Source organism: Stigmatopora argus, chromosome 2 (genome assembly GCF_051989625.1).
Source record: "Stigmatopora argus isolate UIUO_Sarg chromosome 2, RoL_Sarg_1.0, whole genome shotgun sequence".
In the NCBI taxonomy this organism is placed as follows: Eukaryota; Metazoa; Chordata; class Actinopteri; order Syngnathiformes; family Syngnathidae; genus Stigmatopora; species Stigmatopora argus.
This window is the reverse complement of record NC_135388.1, coordinates 20,261,439-20,278,956: the sequence shown is the minus strand read 5'-3', so window position 1 is coordinate 20,278,956 and position 17,518 is coordinate 20,261,439. Positions and strand designations below refer to the sequence as shown.

Below are 17,518 nucleotides of genomic sequence, written 5' to 3'. Positions count from 1 at the left end.
GTTGAAGAAAACACTAAGGTTAACTTCGTTTTCATCCAACTTCAGCGACGTTTTCGGCGGCATAGTTTCGTCCATTCACCATCATAACAACAGTGTCATGTCTTAAAAGTATAATCATTTGATCACAGTCAGATGTTGCTTGTTTCAGCAGAACCCGATTGGTTAAACTGTCAATGCTAGATCAGTAGTAAAATAAAAACTGAACTCAACACAGGCCCATGTAGAATAGTTTGGACACTCCTTAGCTAAATGAATTCCCATTCAAATATCTTCTCGTTTTGTCAGCCTGTTTTTAAACAGAATAAAATATAATGTTTTTATCTTCTTTACGGATATTAGAGAGGCCCGAAGCATGTATTTACCAACAACTGTCCCAAGAGCATTATGTAAATATTTTATTGATAAGAATAAAAAAGGAAAATAGCTTCATATTTGGGATTTAAAATCATATAGTTCCTGTAATGTACATGTCAGGCACACTGAACACCAAACTTCATCGGCCTCCTTGAAATCAAATATGTTTTATTGGCTTTAAGTCTGGTGATTGACTTGGCTAAAACGTTTGTTTTCCTGATGAACTCTTTTGCATTTGGTTGAAGGAGCTCCATAACATTTTGGTTACAATTTTCATTATGTCTTTAAATTCATTCATTCATTCGTTCATTCATCTTCCATACCGCCCATCCTCGAAAGGGTTGCTGGCGCCTAACCCAGCAGTCGTCGGGCGAAAGGCAGACTACACCCTAGACTGGTCGCCAGTCAGTCGTAGGGCATGTCTTTAGATTGCTGATGTAATTTAGAGGTTTGAAGCCCTCCACCCCGTTTCATCCTTTCCACTACCTTCGACTCATGTTACTCTTTTTCCAGAATTTTAGAATCTTGTCTCTACTTTTTGGAAAATTGCAATGATTGACTAAATTCAACACTGATTTGTTTGGAGTAATCACCAACTCCAAATGAGGAAAGGAAGTGTTGTAAATAACCAGTAATTCTATTTTTCCGCTGACTATTTTAAAGCGTAATTGGGTGTCATTTGGGTGGGTGTTTCCTTATGCCGCTCTTGTCACGTGTGCGACGCATGTCAGTTAAAATAAACAACTGGTCTCGCACTGATTAAAGCCAGTTCCCTCTCTCTCTTGCCTGGAGCTATGCACTAATGTGCTGCTATAGGCTTAATGAGAGCAAAAAGAAGCAGGCTGACCCCTCTCACCTCTTCAAGGGCCCCTGCAGTTAGCAGGGCAATCAGTCAGTGTCCACCACTGTTAGCTTTTGACGTTCAAATACCACCGAAGAGAAAGTCTAACCCAGAAAATAGATCATCTTTACAATTTATGTATGCCCAAATGTATAAACTATTTAACCCTTTGTTGGAAACCCATTTAACTCATTTTTAGATTAGATTAGATAACTTTATTCATCCCGTACTCGGGAAATTCACTGTCGCTGTAGCAAGAGGGTGACACCACACACACAGGAAAAGACATTTTAGACATAAATAAGTAAATACAATGGTACCTCGACATATGAGCACCCCGACATATGAGCATTTCGAGGTATGAGTAAAATTTCGAGCAAATAATTATCTCTAGATATGAGAAAAATTTCGAGATACGAGAAAGCCAGGTGGCCAAGACATGAGAGGCTGTTTATCATTGTAGCGCACTGTCTTTTTTGCTGCATCTCTTTCGTGTATAAAAGATATCTACGAGCACTGGGCAGAGCGTTGCATTTTTTTCAGTGTTTTTTTCGTCACTCAGCACGAATGCCGGAGCGATCGCTAATACGAGGAGGATATATTACTTCTTGTTGGCTGCTCATAAGAACATCAGGGGCACTGGCTCTCTACCCCGCAACTCCTTGTGTAATGTCTCTGGTCGCAACTCCCTCATGTAATGTCTCTGGTCGCAACTCCCTTGTGTAATGTCTCTGGTCGCAACTCCCCCGTGTAATATCTCTGGTCGCAACTCCCTCGTGTAATGTCTTTGGTCGCAACTCCCTCGTGTAATGTCTCTGGTCGCAACTCCCTCTTTGTAATGACTCTGCGAGCACTGGGTGGAGCATTGCATTTTTTCAGTGGTTTTTTCCCCCCTTCGCCTATTAGCTCCCGTTGGCGGAGCGATCGCTAATTCAAGACTACTTCTCGTTGGCAAGTGGTCATGCGTTATCCTATTGTGAGGACATTTGTGTGCATCATTTTCGGAATATTTTTAATATTTTGGAATACAACAGCAAACAGCCCATCGATATATATATATATATATATATATATATATATATATATATATATATATATATATATATATATATATATATATATATATATACTCATACACATATACATATGGTTGGTTTTAATATTCAGACAGTTCTTTTGCTGATTTTTTTGTTGACCTGATTAAAATACATGAATACACCTTACAAATTTCAACGCATATACATTTATTGCAACAGGGCAGTGCCTGAATAGTAAGATAAGGAATTACATTCAATCCACCATGATGATTTGTTCTGAATGTTGTTTTGGTTAACATGACCTCCTTCCTCTGATATGAGTTCCCATGTGAATCTAAGATGGAAGCTGAAGGCTCTGAAGGGAGGGCCCGCTCAGCCATGTGAGAGCGAGATGTTTATCGTTTAATTGGACAGGCCAACTACCGACCTGGGTAAGAGCCAAAAAACATCTTCCCAAGCTTTAGATTCGCACCCTGTTTATGGCGTGAGGCGAGATAAAAGAGTCCGTGATCGACGACAGACCGCCTTGATGGCGCTTCAAAAGGATGTGGTAGACAAAGAGAAGATGAAGTGGGCAGCTTTCCAAACATCTTACAGCAACACTTTGTCCAAAGAGTGTGATCGTGACATGGCAAAGAGGATACACTGTGCCTGGCAGCAGAGCATTGCCAGGAAGTGTTTAAAATGGGGTGGGGGGCAGTACTTTCCAGTATCACTTCTCAGAAAATACACTTGTCTTTAGATTAGTCACAGGGAGGCGTGTTTGCCCGCTGGTAAAGTGCAGCTAAACTTCAAGCATGCCATTAAAAACAGCATAAGGGGAGGTCTTACTTGTAAAAACCGAAAGAAGTCTCTCATTGTTCCTAGTGCTTGAATGCTTACATCAAAATAAATTATTAAAGCACACACACCATGTCTTGAAGATTTTTTTTAAATTGGGTAATCTCCCTTTATTCTGGATTTATCCCAAATCCCACCCAGGACATTGTTTCTACAAAGATTCTATAGTTGTGACTGACTGTTTATGTGTTTCCTGATGTTGACTCATTAAAACTTCAGATTGGAACCCAATAAGGACACAGAACACCATCACATCAAAAATTGCTCAACAATGAAATACAATAGAAATGACATTTTAAAAGATTTTAAATGTGCTTGTTTCCTGCTTCTGGCAAATGCAGGCCGTTACTTGACAATGTCGTGTCATGAAATGTCTTTACTTAAACAGACTCATCATTGAAAAAATTAATAAGATCGCTTGTATTTCAAAAGTTTCACTACTGCTTCTACATTACCCTGTGTAATTGGCAAAGTTAACATTCATTCAATTTTTGCTCCGCTTATCTTCACCATGGTCGCGGGGGGTGCTGGAGCCTATCCCAGCTGACTTCGGGCCAAAGGCGGGGGACACCCTGAATTGGTGGCCAGCCAATCGCAGGGGACAAGGAGACAAACAACAATTCACGCTCACACTCATACCTAAGGGCATTTTAGAGTGTTTAATCAGCTTACCTTGCATGTTTTGGGGAAGTGGGAGGAAACCGAAGTAGCCAAGCATGTTTTTTGGGATGTGTGAGGAAACCGGATTACCCATAGAAATCCCATAAAGGCCCTGGGAGAACATGCAAACTCCGCACAGGAAGGTCTGAACCCACCGGGGATTGAACCCTCGACCACGGAACTGTGAAGCCGATGTGTTAACCACTCTACACCGGGCCACCGGTAAATGCCGTAATTTGGAAAATAATTCGTATATAAAAGTATCAAATACACTTATATTTTATAATACAGTCTTTTTGTGCCCTGCAATTGGCCGGCCACCAATTCAGGGTGTCCGCTGGTGGGTGGAGTCAGTTGGGATAGGCTCCATCACCCCCAGTACCCTTGTGAGGATAAGCAGTACAGAAAAGGAAACCATTTTATAATATGTATAAAAAAATCAAAGAATGTGCTCATGACCAAGGACATAACACACAATTGACAGTACAATTCAAAAGAAGCTTAACATTGCATCATTTTTAAAATGATGATAATAGATGGCATTTGTTGCTGCATCACATTGTGAATTCAAACCGTTTCTTTAAGGTGAGTACGTGAGGGCTGGTTGCTTTGCCAAGACTTCTGAAGCCAAAACCTATGAGAAGCTCGATTTTTGGTCTACCGATGCACGTCACCTGTTGTTGCACCTTGACCTCCGTGTTTACCTAACATTGGTCAACATCCACTGTTGGTGTCTATGTGTCTGCAGGAAGCTGACTCTGTATGACGCCCTGAACTTTGTCCTGCTGCTTGTCACTCCCGCCTGCGTGTCCTCGCTGCACAGGGTAAGTCAAGACAAGTCAGTGCATGGCAACATCTGAAAAAAACTGTTCATTTTCGGTGCCTCCCAGGTACTGACTTTAAAATGATGTAACCCTGCAAATACTAGAACAGCGGTAACTCAGTTACGAGACGTACTACACCCTACACACACACACCCAAAAAAAGAAATTCCCTTTCATGTTGTACAATAACATACACATAGGAATAGTTGTACAGTAATCCCTTAAATATCGCGGTTAATGTAGACCGGACATGGCCGCGATAAAATTGAAAAATCGCGAAGTAGGGACATCCTATTATAACTTTTTTTTTTTTAATTCTTCAGTGCTGAGTCCTAGTAGCAAGCGGAAGACAGGGGAGTGGCTTACGCTTAAGAGTTTCAGCGTGGATTATACCATTTTTATCAGCTTTAAAAAAATAAAATAAAATTTGTAATAATTAAGAAAAAAATCGCGAAGTGAATTCGCAATAAGTGAAGTCGTTACTAGTTTCTGATAACCATCAGCGGTAATCTATACATTCATTGGTTTGGTTTACCTCTAGAAATTATAGGACATTTCATCCGGGCGTTCATCCTGAAATTGTATTCATAAATGACTGGCAATGTGCCCTGTGATTGGCTGGCCACCGATTCAGGGTGTGCCCCGCCTCTGGCCCAGAGTCAGCTGGGATAGGCTCCAGCACCCCCCACGACCCTAATGAGGATAAAGCGGTTCAGAAAATGAATGAATGAATGACTGGCTGTTGCTTCCCTTGCCTTCACATGTTCTTTCCCCAAAGCTTGACAGGACAAAATGCTGCCATTTTGGTAATTGGCCTCTTGGTTTCCATGCGATAAAATCCAGTTCAATTTGATAATGACCCATTCACAGCCCGTTTTCCCAGATTTAGACGTGGTAGGTCTCAGAGGTTGTTAGTGCGCTGATTAGATTGTTTTTGTAACGTATTTGTGGGCTAATGGTTTGTTGCTTTTAGTGGCAAGCTTTTGGTTTGGCATGAACCGTTTTGGTTTGGCATGAACTGCTTGTTTCTGCAGTACGTAAGTTTCTTTCACTGCTGTTTGCCTTTCTGTTAAGCAAGCACAGACAGCCCCTTTACCGATCCCACCCACCCACTGGGTGTGGTGGCATTGGCAATGACCAGACACTGAGAATATATACTATAATCTCAGCATGAAAGTTTATATATTGCACAGTACATTATAAGGAATGAGTGAATTCTAGATTGCAGCAGGGTGGCCCAGTGAACAAGTGGTTTGTGTGTCAGCTTCACAGTTCTGGGCTCAAGGGTTCAATCCCAGGTCGGTCCTCACTGTGTTGAGTTTGCATTTTCTCCCGGAGCTTGCATGGGCTTTCTCTGGGTACTCCCATTTCCTCCAAAAACATGCACGTTAGGCTGGTTGAAAACTCTAAATTGCCCCGATGTATGAGTGTTAGTCTGAATGGTTGTCCGTCTCCTTGTGCCCCGCGATTGACTGGCCACCAATTCAGAGTGTCCCCCACCTGGTGCCCATAATTAGCTGGGATAGGCTCCAGCACCTTCCGCGACCCTTCTGAGGATAAGTGCTCTGGATGAATGAATGAATAACCCTTAAATTCAATTCCTAATTTTTGCCTCATCACCCTTTGACCTTTGGGGCTCCTTTTTTTCTGGGAAAATATGTGTGAATTCCAAATTGTACAGACTTCTATATTTATACTACAATCTTCCCTCGATTATCGCGACTTCACTTATCGCAAATTCACTTCACAATTTTTTCTGCTGTTATTTTTTTTTTAATTAATGTGAAAATCCAGGCAGAACCCACTCCCCTGTCTTCCGCTTGTTATTAGGACTCAGCACTGAGTCCTTTTTAAAGTTCATAAAAATGTGAAAATCCACGGTGAAACTTGTAAGCGGAGGCCACTCTCCTTTCTTCCGCTTGCGACTAGGACACAGCAGTGAAGAAAATAAAAATATAGTTACAATAGGGCTGACCCTACTTCGCAATTTTTCGATTATTGCGGCCATGTCTGGTCTACATTAACCGCGATATTCGAGGGATTACTCTATAGAGGATCTATTTATCTGTTGTATATGTTTGTTGATCATTTTAAATTGTGTACGCCGTATAACAACTTTTGAACTGGATTTTTATTAAGTACGTTTTTTGTAAAATCGATCTCGTTTTACGCTCTATTCCGGATCGTCTCGGTCACTGGTAGCAGACGAAAACGTCATCGTCGACTGCTAATATTGTCATGCTTTAAGCATGATATGTGCACGCGCATCCCTTTCACACTTTCACACTTTTCACTATATAAATATAGCGCATCAGCAACCAATGTACCCAGACAGTCAAGCAGTCAGTATCTTACGACTACAGAATCTTGAATTAAGTGCATACTGATTTACTTTGGAGAAAATTTTAGACTTTTAAGTGTGCCTATGTAAGTAAATATGTGTTGCGTTGCATTTGTACGGTTTTATTATCACTTAATAAGAGGAATTGCAATCATTAATAAGGGGAGCAATTAGCCGAGGTTGACAAGTATCTGTCTACTACCCATAAATGATCTAGTCATAATAAAATTTAATGATGAATATCTATGAATAAAACATCTTAATACATGTCACTAGAATATTCACAAATCTGACTTAAATTTTACCTTATTTTTCATGTCTGTCCTTCTCACTTCTCATTCTCATTCACATGACTTTTCTGCTGAATGTGTCACTTAAGATAGTTAAGCTTCCATTTATATGCAATATTTTTCCATCGGAAAACTTGCTTACAACTTTAGCTTCGCTGCATGTTTTGCAAAGGAGATCTTTCTCACCCAATTTCACCGCTTGTTCTTCTCTTTGCACATACTCCAATAGACGGACAACCATGCACACATACCTAGGGGGCTATTTAGAGTGTCCAATCACCCTACCATGCATGTTTTTGGAATGTGGGAGGAAACTGGTGTACCCAGAGGAAACCCACGCAGGGGAGAACATGCAAACCCCACACAGGTGGACCGACCCTGGATTTGAAACAAGCATCCCCGCATTCAATTCAATTTAATTCAATTAGTTTGCTGCGCGCGGAGAGCACGAGAGTAGTGCGCAATAGCACACGCGCGCAGCTTGGAGGGAACATTGGTCTCAATCATTTACTAGGATCACGAGACACGTGCTCATTTCATTCACACATTTTCAGCTTTGACATCGTTCTGATCCAATACATCGCAGTATACGCTGTTCGCCATGCAGCTGTTGAGTGTGTGCGAAGGAAGAGTTAAGTAGGTGTGAGTCAACTCCTGAATGAGAAACTGCTGGGAACGTTGCCAGTTTCACTACTTCTCCAGGGCACAAACTTAGGAATGTGTTTGGGTAGCACCTTTGAGATTTCTTTAATCACTTTTATTGTGTGGTTGTGATGGTCCCTATCCAACAGGCAAAAAGTCTTGTGCAACTGTTTGGTTTCTTGGCTCCAAAATACTTACCCTAAGGAATCGTAAATAACTCCCCGGATGTATTTTCCTTTTCACAAATTATTTCATGCAAATTCAAAGTCATACGCCCCAAACTTAACAAGATGTAATTCAAAGACCGACAGAAATTCAGCTAAAATCATCAGGAAGTTATATAGAATTAACTCAAAACCAACAGGGACCTACCCACAATAAAATGTAGCCCATAAATGTCGGATAATCAACAAAGAACTAAGCTATGGGAGTTTCCCAAGCAGCAGGAATGCATTTTTCCAGAAATATGTATTTGGAAGTTAAGCCATGATGCATTAATATGACTTCTACTGCCTGAAAGAAACTGTAGGAGAAAGAATGGCAATTATTTATATAAAGAGAAGTAATTACTTAACAAAAATATATAGTCTTTCCTCTACTCGTGAAATTAATTGGTTTCAGAACTTTTTTCGTAACTTGGATTTTTCGTAAGTAGAGCGGTTTAAATGTAAATTCTGTAATTCGTTCCACGGTCCTCAAAAAAAACATTAAACCCTTTAAAAATGATCAAAGTGTCCCACCTTTGTATGAAAGATGCAAGAAACAGACAAAAAATAAAGAAAATAATAAGAAAAAGATTTTTTAATGCATTAAAATGAATTACAAGCAGGCAAACACATGTGCAATGGTACAGTCCAGCAGTGGCGGGCCGTCAGGGCCTTCAAGGCCTTCTCTGCTGGCCTAAGAAATATCTGAATCATATTATATTTTGTCCATCAATACTTATTATTCCAAATGGTCTGTTAGCTTCCTTTCATTGCTTTTCCCCCTGGTTGCACTACTTCCAGATGTGTGTTTTCATATTGAAGCATTTAACCAATCACATTTCAGGCATTATTTGTTGCCAGATCAGATCTGCCTCAAAGCCTTCACAATCAGTTCTTGCGGGCTCTGCTGCATTAAACTAGACTGTTGCTTTTAACCAATCAGATTTCGAGTTGGCAACCCCACAATGATTTTTCATAGGCGTTAGCATTTTGCTGGCTGGGTCATGTCACTGCTTTCACAAACTATGATTGGCTAGTAGGCGGGCCAAAGCAGCCAGAGATCGCAAACTCCACCCACATGGCCGACAGTGGCAAAAACAAATGAATTCTTTTGCAGATTTCTCTCACAAAGCTATTTTCCAAACGGACTTTTCAAAAAAAAATTGACATCATTAAGAAAGGGCGGTCAACTCCGAAGCTAGCAAGCCTGTTACAGCCGGGAATATGGTGTATGCGGCACTTTCAGTGTGCTAACTTAGCTCCACAAACAAATAGTATATTGTTGTTTTGATTTAAAGCCATTTTCAAAACGGACTATGCCATAAATATGACAGGACAGGCTCGACTTTCACCATTAGCTTCGATGGCGATAGAAAAGAAGGAAGAAAGAAAGGAGGATGGATATTGTTAAAAAGGATTTTTGGTGAGTAAAATATGGCCATATTCCTAAATAATATTTCAATTGTGGGCCAAGTACTGATATCTGAAAAGCTCCAGTGTTTGTATTTAATCACAAAATGCTGCTAGCAAGTGGATTTTACCCCAGTTTAATTTTTGACGTTTCACCATTGACGTCCATCGCTGTCTTTTCCCGGGAAAAATCACCCCCCTGGCCTGGTTGTAATGTCTCAAAAGCTCCAGTATATGTATTAAATCAATAATTGATGCTAGGAAGTGGATTTTACCTAATTTTAGTATTTTAGTGCATTTTTTGTCATTTCACGTATGGACGTATCGACGTTCATCGCTGTCTTTTTACCGGGGAAATGACACTCCTGGCCCGGTTCTGATGTCTAAAAAGCTCCAGTATTTGTATTTAATCAATAAATGCTGTTTTCGGCTGGATTTTACCCCATTTTCGGGCAATGTTTGCCCGTACGCCATTGACGTTCATCGCTGTCTTTTCCCGGGAAAATCACCCCCTGGCCCGGTTTTAATGTCTGAAAAGCTCCAGTATTTGTATTTAATCATGAAATGCTGCTAGGAAGTGGATTTTACCCAATTTTTGTGCATTAATTTATTGATTATTTTTTATGTGTTGCAGCTGTAGCTGCAGTAGAGGTTTTATAGCCATAAAATAGTTTTTGAGGGTTGGATTGATACGTTGAAGGCGCTACCAGAAAATGCACCGCCCGCCACTGCAGTCCAGTAAGGAGGAAGCTAATGTTAGCACACGAACACGTGCACATGAACACACATCAAAACAACTTCAGCTGACTGCACAAGGCGGGAGGACACCTTAAATTGGTGTCCAGCCAATCGCAGGGCACGAGTAGACGGACAACCACTCACGCTCACACTCCTAACTCGTGGCCGGATGATTCGCTGAAAGACGTTTCGCCGACGGACGTTTGACAGACGACAGGTCGCCGAATGGACGTTGCACCGAACGGTCAATCGGCCGAACTACCGTTCAACCACCCTAGCATCCATGTTTTTTGAATGTGGGAGGAAACCGGAGTTCACAAAGAAAATCCACGCAAACCCGGGGAGAACATGCAAACTACACACAGGAGGACTGACCTGGGATTGAAACCGGTACCCCAGAACTGTGAGGCCGCAAATTATGAACAGTCTCTCCATCTTGTCGTTCAGTACAAAGAGGCCTAAGGGTCGTCACTTTTAATGCTTCCTTCTTCTTCAATAAAATTGATGTTAGGAGGTGGGTTACGGCTGGTCGTATTGCCTTGCAATCAGTCAACCCGCAAGCCACTTTCTTATCTTCTGTTTTTCGGTGTATAAAAAAGTGCGCTTAATCATTTCATTCGCACCAATAATTTTAAATAAAGAACTCTGTGACGGCAAACGACGGTCAAAAGAGAGTTGGGAGGGTCCAAGTGGAAGTAAGGGATAAAATACATAGATAAAATAACGGATTCAGGAATTGCATGATTTGGGGGATTTTATAACTTGGATCTTGTTTTCGTATGTTGGGACGGTCACTTACATATCAAAGGGTTTCGTAACCTGAAAATGTTGGACCTAGGGCAGGGGTGTCCAAACTATTCCACAAAGGGCCGCAGTGGGTGCGGGTTTTCATTCCAACCCATAAAGACGACACCAAGTGCAATCAGTGGATTGCAGTCAGGTGCTTCTTGTTTTCTGCAGAAATCTCATTGGTCAAAGTGTCTGTGCTGGATCGGTTGGAACAAAAACCTGCACCCACAGCGGCCCTCGAGGACCGGTTTGGCCACCCCTGACCTAGGGGTACGACTTTGTAGGTTTATAGGTTACCTAAAGTCACCGAAAAAATAATCTAGCCTACTAGTGAATCTCATGGGTAGGGAAATGGTTGAATGGATGTTAACAAAGAATCTTCCTTTATTTTCCATTTTAGGCTTCCTGGGATTCCGCAAGTGATCCTTACAGTGAAGGCTCGTCGGCCCGTTCAACTCGAACCCGGCGCCAGCTGTACTTTCGAAATGAATGGGCAAGCTGGAGCGGCTGGTCAGTGTGTTCACGAAGTTGTGGTTCCGGTGCCTCAGTGCGCACACGAACCTGCATTACAAGGTTAGTTATGGATGTGGGAATAGGCAACAGTAGTATTTCATATTTGGAGAAAAAAATTCAAAATCATAATCATTTGACCCCTTATCAATCTATTATACGATGTAAAATAGCTTAACATGTTTGTGTGTGGCAGAAACCCAGTGGGCGGGCCATGTGGAGGTGATCCCAGACAATACAAGATCTGCAACACCAAAGTAATTCAGCAGGTTTCCACACTCTACAAAATCGCCACACAATTTGGACACCTTTGTAGCCGGACAATGACCGATATTTGCTCTTGAAGTTGAGCACGTAGGCGTGTTCCGGGACTATGTTGCAGTTAAAACCATTCAGGGTGTGAACTGGAATTCCACAGACATATTAGGTAACCTTTGTCTTCACTGTTCCACCTTGAGATTTCATGCAGTTGTGCTGGAGTAGCGAGTCCGGGGTGCTACTGCGTAAGATGCATGTGTGAGAGTGTTTGGATAGGCTATCTTCAAAGCCCATACTTGCATGGGGACAATTGTACAGATGAGTTGAAGCTTGTGTTAGGATCAAAGTGAGTGCACGTTGCACTTTGTACTTAGTGATACAGTTCAAGCCCCTGGTTAACAGCTACAATTCCAATACATTTTTTTCTACACTGATGGGAGCAATGTGTTATGGCATGCATTGACGCTACTCGTCAAATATATTGAAGCTGACAGAACTCCGTGGAATAAATGAATAAATGTTGGAGGAAACGGATTACGTTACACAAGCACTTTGGAACAAGGCAGAAGCACTTTATTAGACTTGTTCACACTTGTATATGTAAATCTGACGTCTGTACTGTCATTCTTTACCACTTTGAGGCTTCAACATTCGCGGCTTCGGTACATCGCATTTTTTTACATTAAGTATTTTTAAAAAAGTTCATAAAAAGACACAACCCTGTCTTCCGCTTCCCACTAAGAAAATGGCGGGACTGTCACTTAACGCAACACCGAAAAAGAGAAGTAGCGGGCAGCGTGCGGTGGCCATCACTTTTATTAAAAAACAGGGCTTTCTGAGCAGACTTGACGGCCGGGAGCCTCGGTGAGGGTTGGATTTTTTTCCATGCGAACCCCGAGCGACCTTACGGCGGATGCTGTCGCACTTATTTGAAAATAGAGTTTGCTCAACAATCTGAATGGCCTGGAGCCTCTGGGTCGCAGAGCTGATGGTGGAATTTCCCAGAAATGTTTCAAAGTGCAAGCTCCGGGCGACGTTACTGCAGACGCTGTCGGCCTTGTCTGAAAATAAAGCCCTTTGGGCGGCCAAGATGGCTGGACGCTAAGGAGGAGCAAAGTGGAAGTTAGGTTTCCATTTAAGTTTGGGCAGCGGGCTGAAGTCATTGCTCTTATCTGAAAACAGAGCTTTCTGGACTGGTAATTGACGGTTGGACAATGACGGCAATAAAGTTGAGGAACGTGGTCTTATTACGTTGAGAAATCTCAAAAAATGTTCAATATGGCATGCAGTTTGCAACAACGGGTCCTTGAGATTGATGACAACATGGTCATAGCCATGAAATATGGCAATCGTCAGTTTTAATGTCCTTGACAAAAGCATATTTTAATCGAAAAAAGAAATAGCGGTCACAACTCCCCATCAACATGTTCCTTGTGCGCCAAAACCTCTCGCAAAAGCTCCTCCTATTTTCCCTGTTAGTACATTACTTGAAATATATATTTTTTTAAATTCTATATAGATTATATTTAGATATTAATACATTACAGTCTTTTCATATGCCTATAGCTGTAATGTTTAATAAATACACTTGATAATTGTACTTGTGTACTTGTATTTTGGTATAGGCACGAAAACATGTAGTATGGTAGTAATAATAGGGGTGATCCTACTTGGCGGTCTACATTAGCCGCGATATTCGAGGGATTACTGTAGTGTCACAGTGTGTGGGCGAGAAAAGGGGGGATGATCCAAATGCAAGGAAACCGAGGGAACGCAGGGTTGTGGTAACACAAAATGTTTAATTAAAGTTACCAACATACAAAGTTTCAAAATAGTTTTCAAGATACAAAGGTAAACCAAGTGCTAGAGCAGGGGTGTCCAAACTTTTTGCAAAGAGGGCCAGATTTGGTAAGGTGAAAATGTGTGGGGGCCGACTATTTAGCCTGACATTCTTTGAATGTAGTAGTAGTAACTAACCATGGAAATTTGACCGTTATGGTTTTTTTACGGTGGAACAAACAGAAACAAATAAATCCGTTCCTCTTGTTTGGCCCTTCAGACTCTGGAGGTCTAGAAGCTCTTCACTCACGTTCATGTCATTGTCCACTCCTCTTAAAAAGATCAGTAACTGAGCGGTGTCGGACGCATCCGTGCTTTCATCGCACGCTAACGAGAAAAATTCAAACTCACTTCCTTTTGCCTCTAACTGTCTCTTAATATCTAATGAAACGTCTTCAATTCTCCGTACCACAGTATTACGAGCCAGGCAAATATTGGCAAACTCTTGCTTCTTCGCGGGACAAATTTTCTCAACCATTTTCATTACAGTCTTTAATAAATTCACCCTCAGTGAAAGGTTTGCAGTGCTTTGCAATCAGCGTTGCCACTTTGTAGCTTGCCTTTGTGGCATTTTCATTTGACTCACGGACTCTTGTGAAAAAGCTTTGCTGTGCCGTTAAAACAGCTTCCGGTTGCTTCACTTTTTCACCGCGTTTGTTCCCAGTTAGCTTGTCGTAGCTAGCATGTTTCGTCTGGTAGTGCCTCTTGATGTTGAATTCCTTGAAAACAGCCAGTCTCTTGGCAAATTAGGCAGACACAGTTGTTTCGTATTTCAGTGAAAAAATACTCAAATTTCCACTTGTCCTGGAAGCGGCGGCCCTCGCGGTCAACTTTCCTTTTTTTGTTTACAGACGCCATGTTAGAAATGGGCTGGGCTGAAACGATCACGCAAGGTCAAGGGTCACGGCGGCCAGAGTGCGGCCACAGGGCTACTGCCATCTTCTGGTGAAATGAAAAATATGAAAAATAGCTTTTTGTACACATGTATTTTATACTGTGGTCAACAGTGCTAGCGGGCCGCATATTATTGATTTCATGATGAAAAAAAAAAAAAAAAATTAAAAAAAAAAAAAAAAAAAAAAAAAAAAAATCATGATAGAGGCCGCGGGCCGGTAAAAATTTGTCCACGGGCCGCATTTGGCCCGGGGGCCGGACTTTGGACATGCCTGTGCTAGAGCATTAAACTTTATAACGCACCAAAATCAAGGCAAAGGCAAAATCACTGAACCGCGCAAAAAATCGATGAGGATGCAACAAGAAGTGAACAAACAAAGGAAAATTAAATACACACAAGACATGGAGAACAGGTGGGTGGGCAGCGGATAGGTTTAGACACATGTGGGAGGCAAGAACAGGTGAAAACATTGGACAATCACAAGGACGAGACATACCAACCCAAAAAAATCATGACAAGTATATTGTTTGGTTCTTGTAGATGTGTGTGTGTGTGCATTTTAACAGTTACCATCATATTTTTGGGACCAAAGCAATATACTATTCCACCATTCCCATCCTGAATCTTTTAGCAGTAAACTGTACCGGAACGTTCTGGTGGCTTTCACTTCTGATTGTACTGTATGTTAAGGACCACCTGTACACACAACTTGTACACTTGCGTGCAGGAGTGCCCTCCTGGCTCCGAAGATTTCCGAGAGATGCAGTGTGCGGCTTTCAATGGCAGACAGCTGGTGACAGGAAATGCCTTCAGATGGACTACCTTTCATGGAGGTCAGTGAAACAAGTCACGTCCTGGTTTTTCTGTGTTGGTCCTATTATATTGTGATAACTTGAAAAATAATTGAAAGTAAATTCCGTGTACACATTTTTTACAACGGATACCAAAACATTGTAGGCTTCTTTTGAAATAAGTGCAGTCAGTAGGCAGCTGGTTTTGTAATCACAATCAATTAAAAATGTGTGGGAAAGTTCAATGTTTAGAGTGAGTGTGAAGAGAGACAATAGTGCAATATTGGTATTTTGAAATCAGAATTAATCAAAGGGACCCATAATGATGTACAGTCTTCCCTTGATTATCGCGACTTCACTTATTGCAAATTCACTTCTTCGCAATTTTTTTCTGCTATTAATTATATATATATTTTTTTTAAGTTCTTAAAAATGTGAAAATCCATGCTGAAACTCGTAAGCGGAAGCCACTCCCCTGTCTTCCACTTGCTACTAGGACTCTGCACTGAATGGGAAAAAAGTGTAATTATAATAGGACCTGTGTGGAGTTTGCATGTTCTCCTGCGTGGGTTTCCCACGGGTACTCCGGTTTCCTCCCACATTCCAAAAACATGCATGGTCAGCTGATTGGACACTCTAAATTGCCCCTAGGTATTGGTGTGTGTGCATGGTCGACCTTAATGAGGATAAAGCAGTTCAGAAAATGAAATAAGATGAGTTATAATAGGGATGACCCTACTTTGCGATTTTTGTCTGGTCTACATTAACCGTGATATTCGAGGGATTACTGTATAGGCCTCCCTCTGGTCCTTGAGGTTGAAACTCTAAAGCAGGGGTCCCCAAACTTTTTCCTGTGAGGGCCACATAACTTTTCCCTTCTCTGATGGGGGGCCGGTGTCAGTTTGTAACAGAAAAAGTGTGACGATCGTAGGGGAGCTTAATTTTTTTTATTGTTTTCCAGAAAGCCACACATAACCAAATAACCCTTTCCAGGTTCTTTACAGAAAAAAAGTCAGGAAACAAATAATAACACTATTAATGAAATAAATAATAACTAAATAACCCTCTCTGAGTTCTTCACAGAAAAAACAGAAAATAAATAACACTATTTATGAAATAAATAATAACAAAATAACTCTCTCTTGGTTCTTCGTAGAAAAAAAAAGCCATGGAACATTAACTTTCTGTTGTGCCATGCACAATGTTCTCCCTTTGCTCTGAAGTTTATGCACGACACCACAACCGTCATTACAGAATCCCACATCAACATTTTGCAGCACAGTGCTTGCTGGTGAATTCGGCAGTGGACTCGTAGCGGGGCGGTGAGACCCCTTTTTTCCAACTCCCGGTTCATGCGCCCCATTATTAGACCGCGAGTTTTGGCCACCATGCTAGGAGCCCTGTCAGTCGTGATGCTAGCTAGCTTTGACCAGTCCAGGTCCAACTTCTCCATGGTTTGGCACACTTTGTCAAAAATATCCTCTCCCGTTGTAGTCCCTTTGAGACTTTGGAGGGCTGCCAGATCCTCGCAAATCTCAAAGTTTGCGCTAACTCCATGAATAAAAATGAGCAGTTGCGCTGTGTCTTGCACATCCGTGCTTTCATCCAATGCTAATGAAAAAAAGTCAAATTCTTTCATCTTCTGCTGCAGCTGGGCATATACATTACTCCCGATTTCTTCAACGCGTCTGGTCATTGTACTCACCGACAGACTTACAGCATTAAATGCATCTTTCTTCTCGGGACACACTTCCTCCGCGACAGTATCCATACATTTCTTAACAAACTCTCCGTCAGTGAAAGGCTTACCGCTGCTTGCTATCAATTTAGCAACCCGAAAGCTGGCCCGAACGGATGCCTGGTTCTGCTGAGATAGTAGACCACTTTTTCGCTTTGAGAGTTTGTCTGCTCGTATTTGGCCTTGCAAGCTATCGTACTTGTCTTTGTGACGGGATTCATAGTGTCGGCAAAGATTGTATTCTTTGAATACCACCACCGTCTCTTGACAAATGAGACAAACAGCCTTTTCTTTGCATTGAACAAAAAAATAATCGTTTGTCCACTCCAGGTTAAATACCCTGCATTCTGAATAAATTTTTCTCTTACCTAACTTTTTCGCCATTATTCCGTTCTCAAACAGGTTGCACAGTTTTTATATGCTTGAATAGTCCGCGATGGTCCCAGGGCTCCGCCCTCACCTGCGATCGTCCAGATGTCTCGGTATCACTGTGCCCGCGTGCATCAAAGGGAAAC

The 17,518-nt window shown here is 41.6% G+C and overlaps 1 protein-coding gene across 1 annotated transcript in view; it reads left to right on the top strand.

Annotated features, from left to right (window-relative positions):
• adamtsl5 (ADAMTS like 5) overlaps window positions 1–17,518 on the top strand; it is a 42,146-nt gene that overhangs the window by 12,271 nt on the left and 12,357 nt on the right. The window contains exons 2-5 of the mRNA XM_077594987.1: window positions 4,481–4,556; window positions 11,373–11,545; window positions 11,679–11,739; window positions 15,202–15,307. Of these exons, the coding sequence (XP_077451113.1) occupies window positions 4,481–4,556; window positions 11,373–11,545; window positions 11,679–11,739; window positions 15,202–15,307 (416 nt within the window). The remainder of the gene's footprint in view (window positions 1–4,480; window positions 4,557–11,372; window positions 11,546–11,678; window positions 11,740–15,201; window positions 15,308–17,518) is intronic.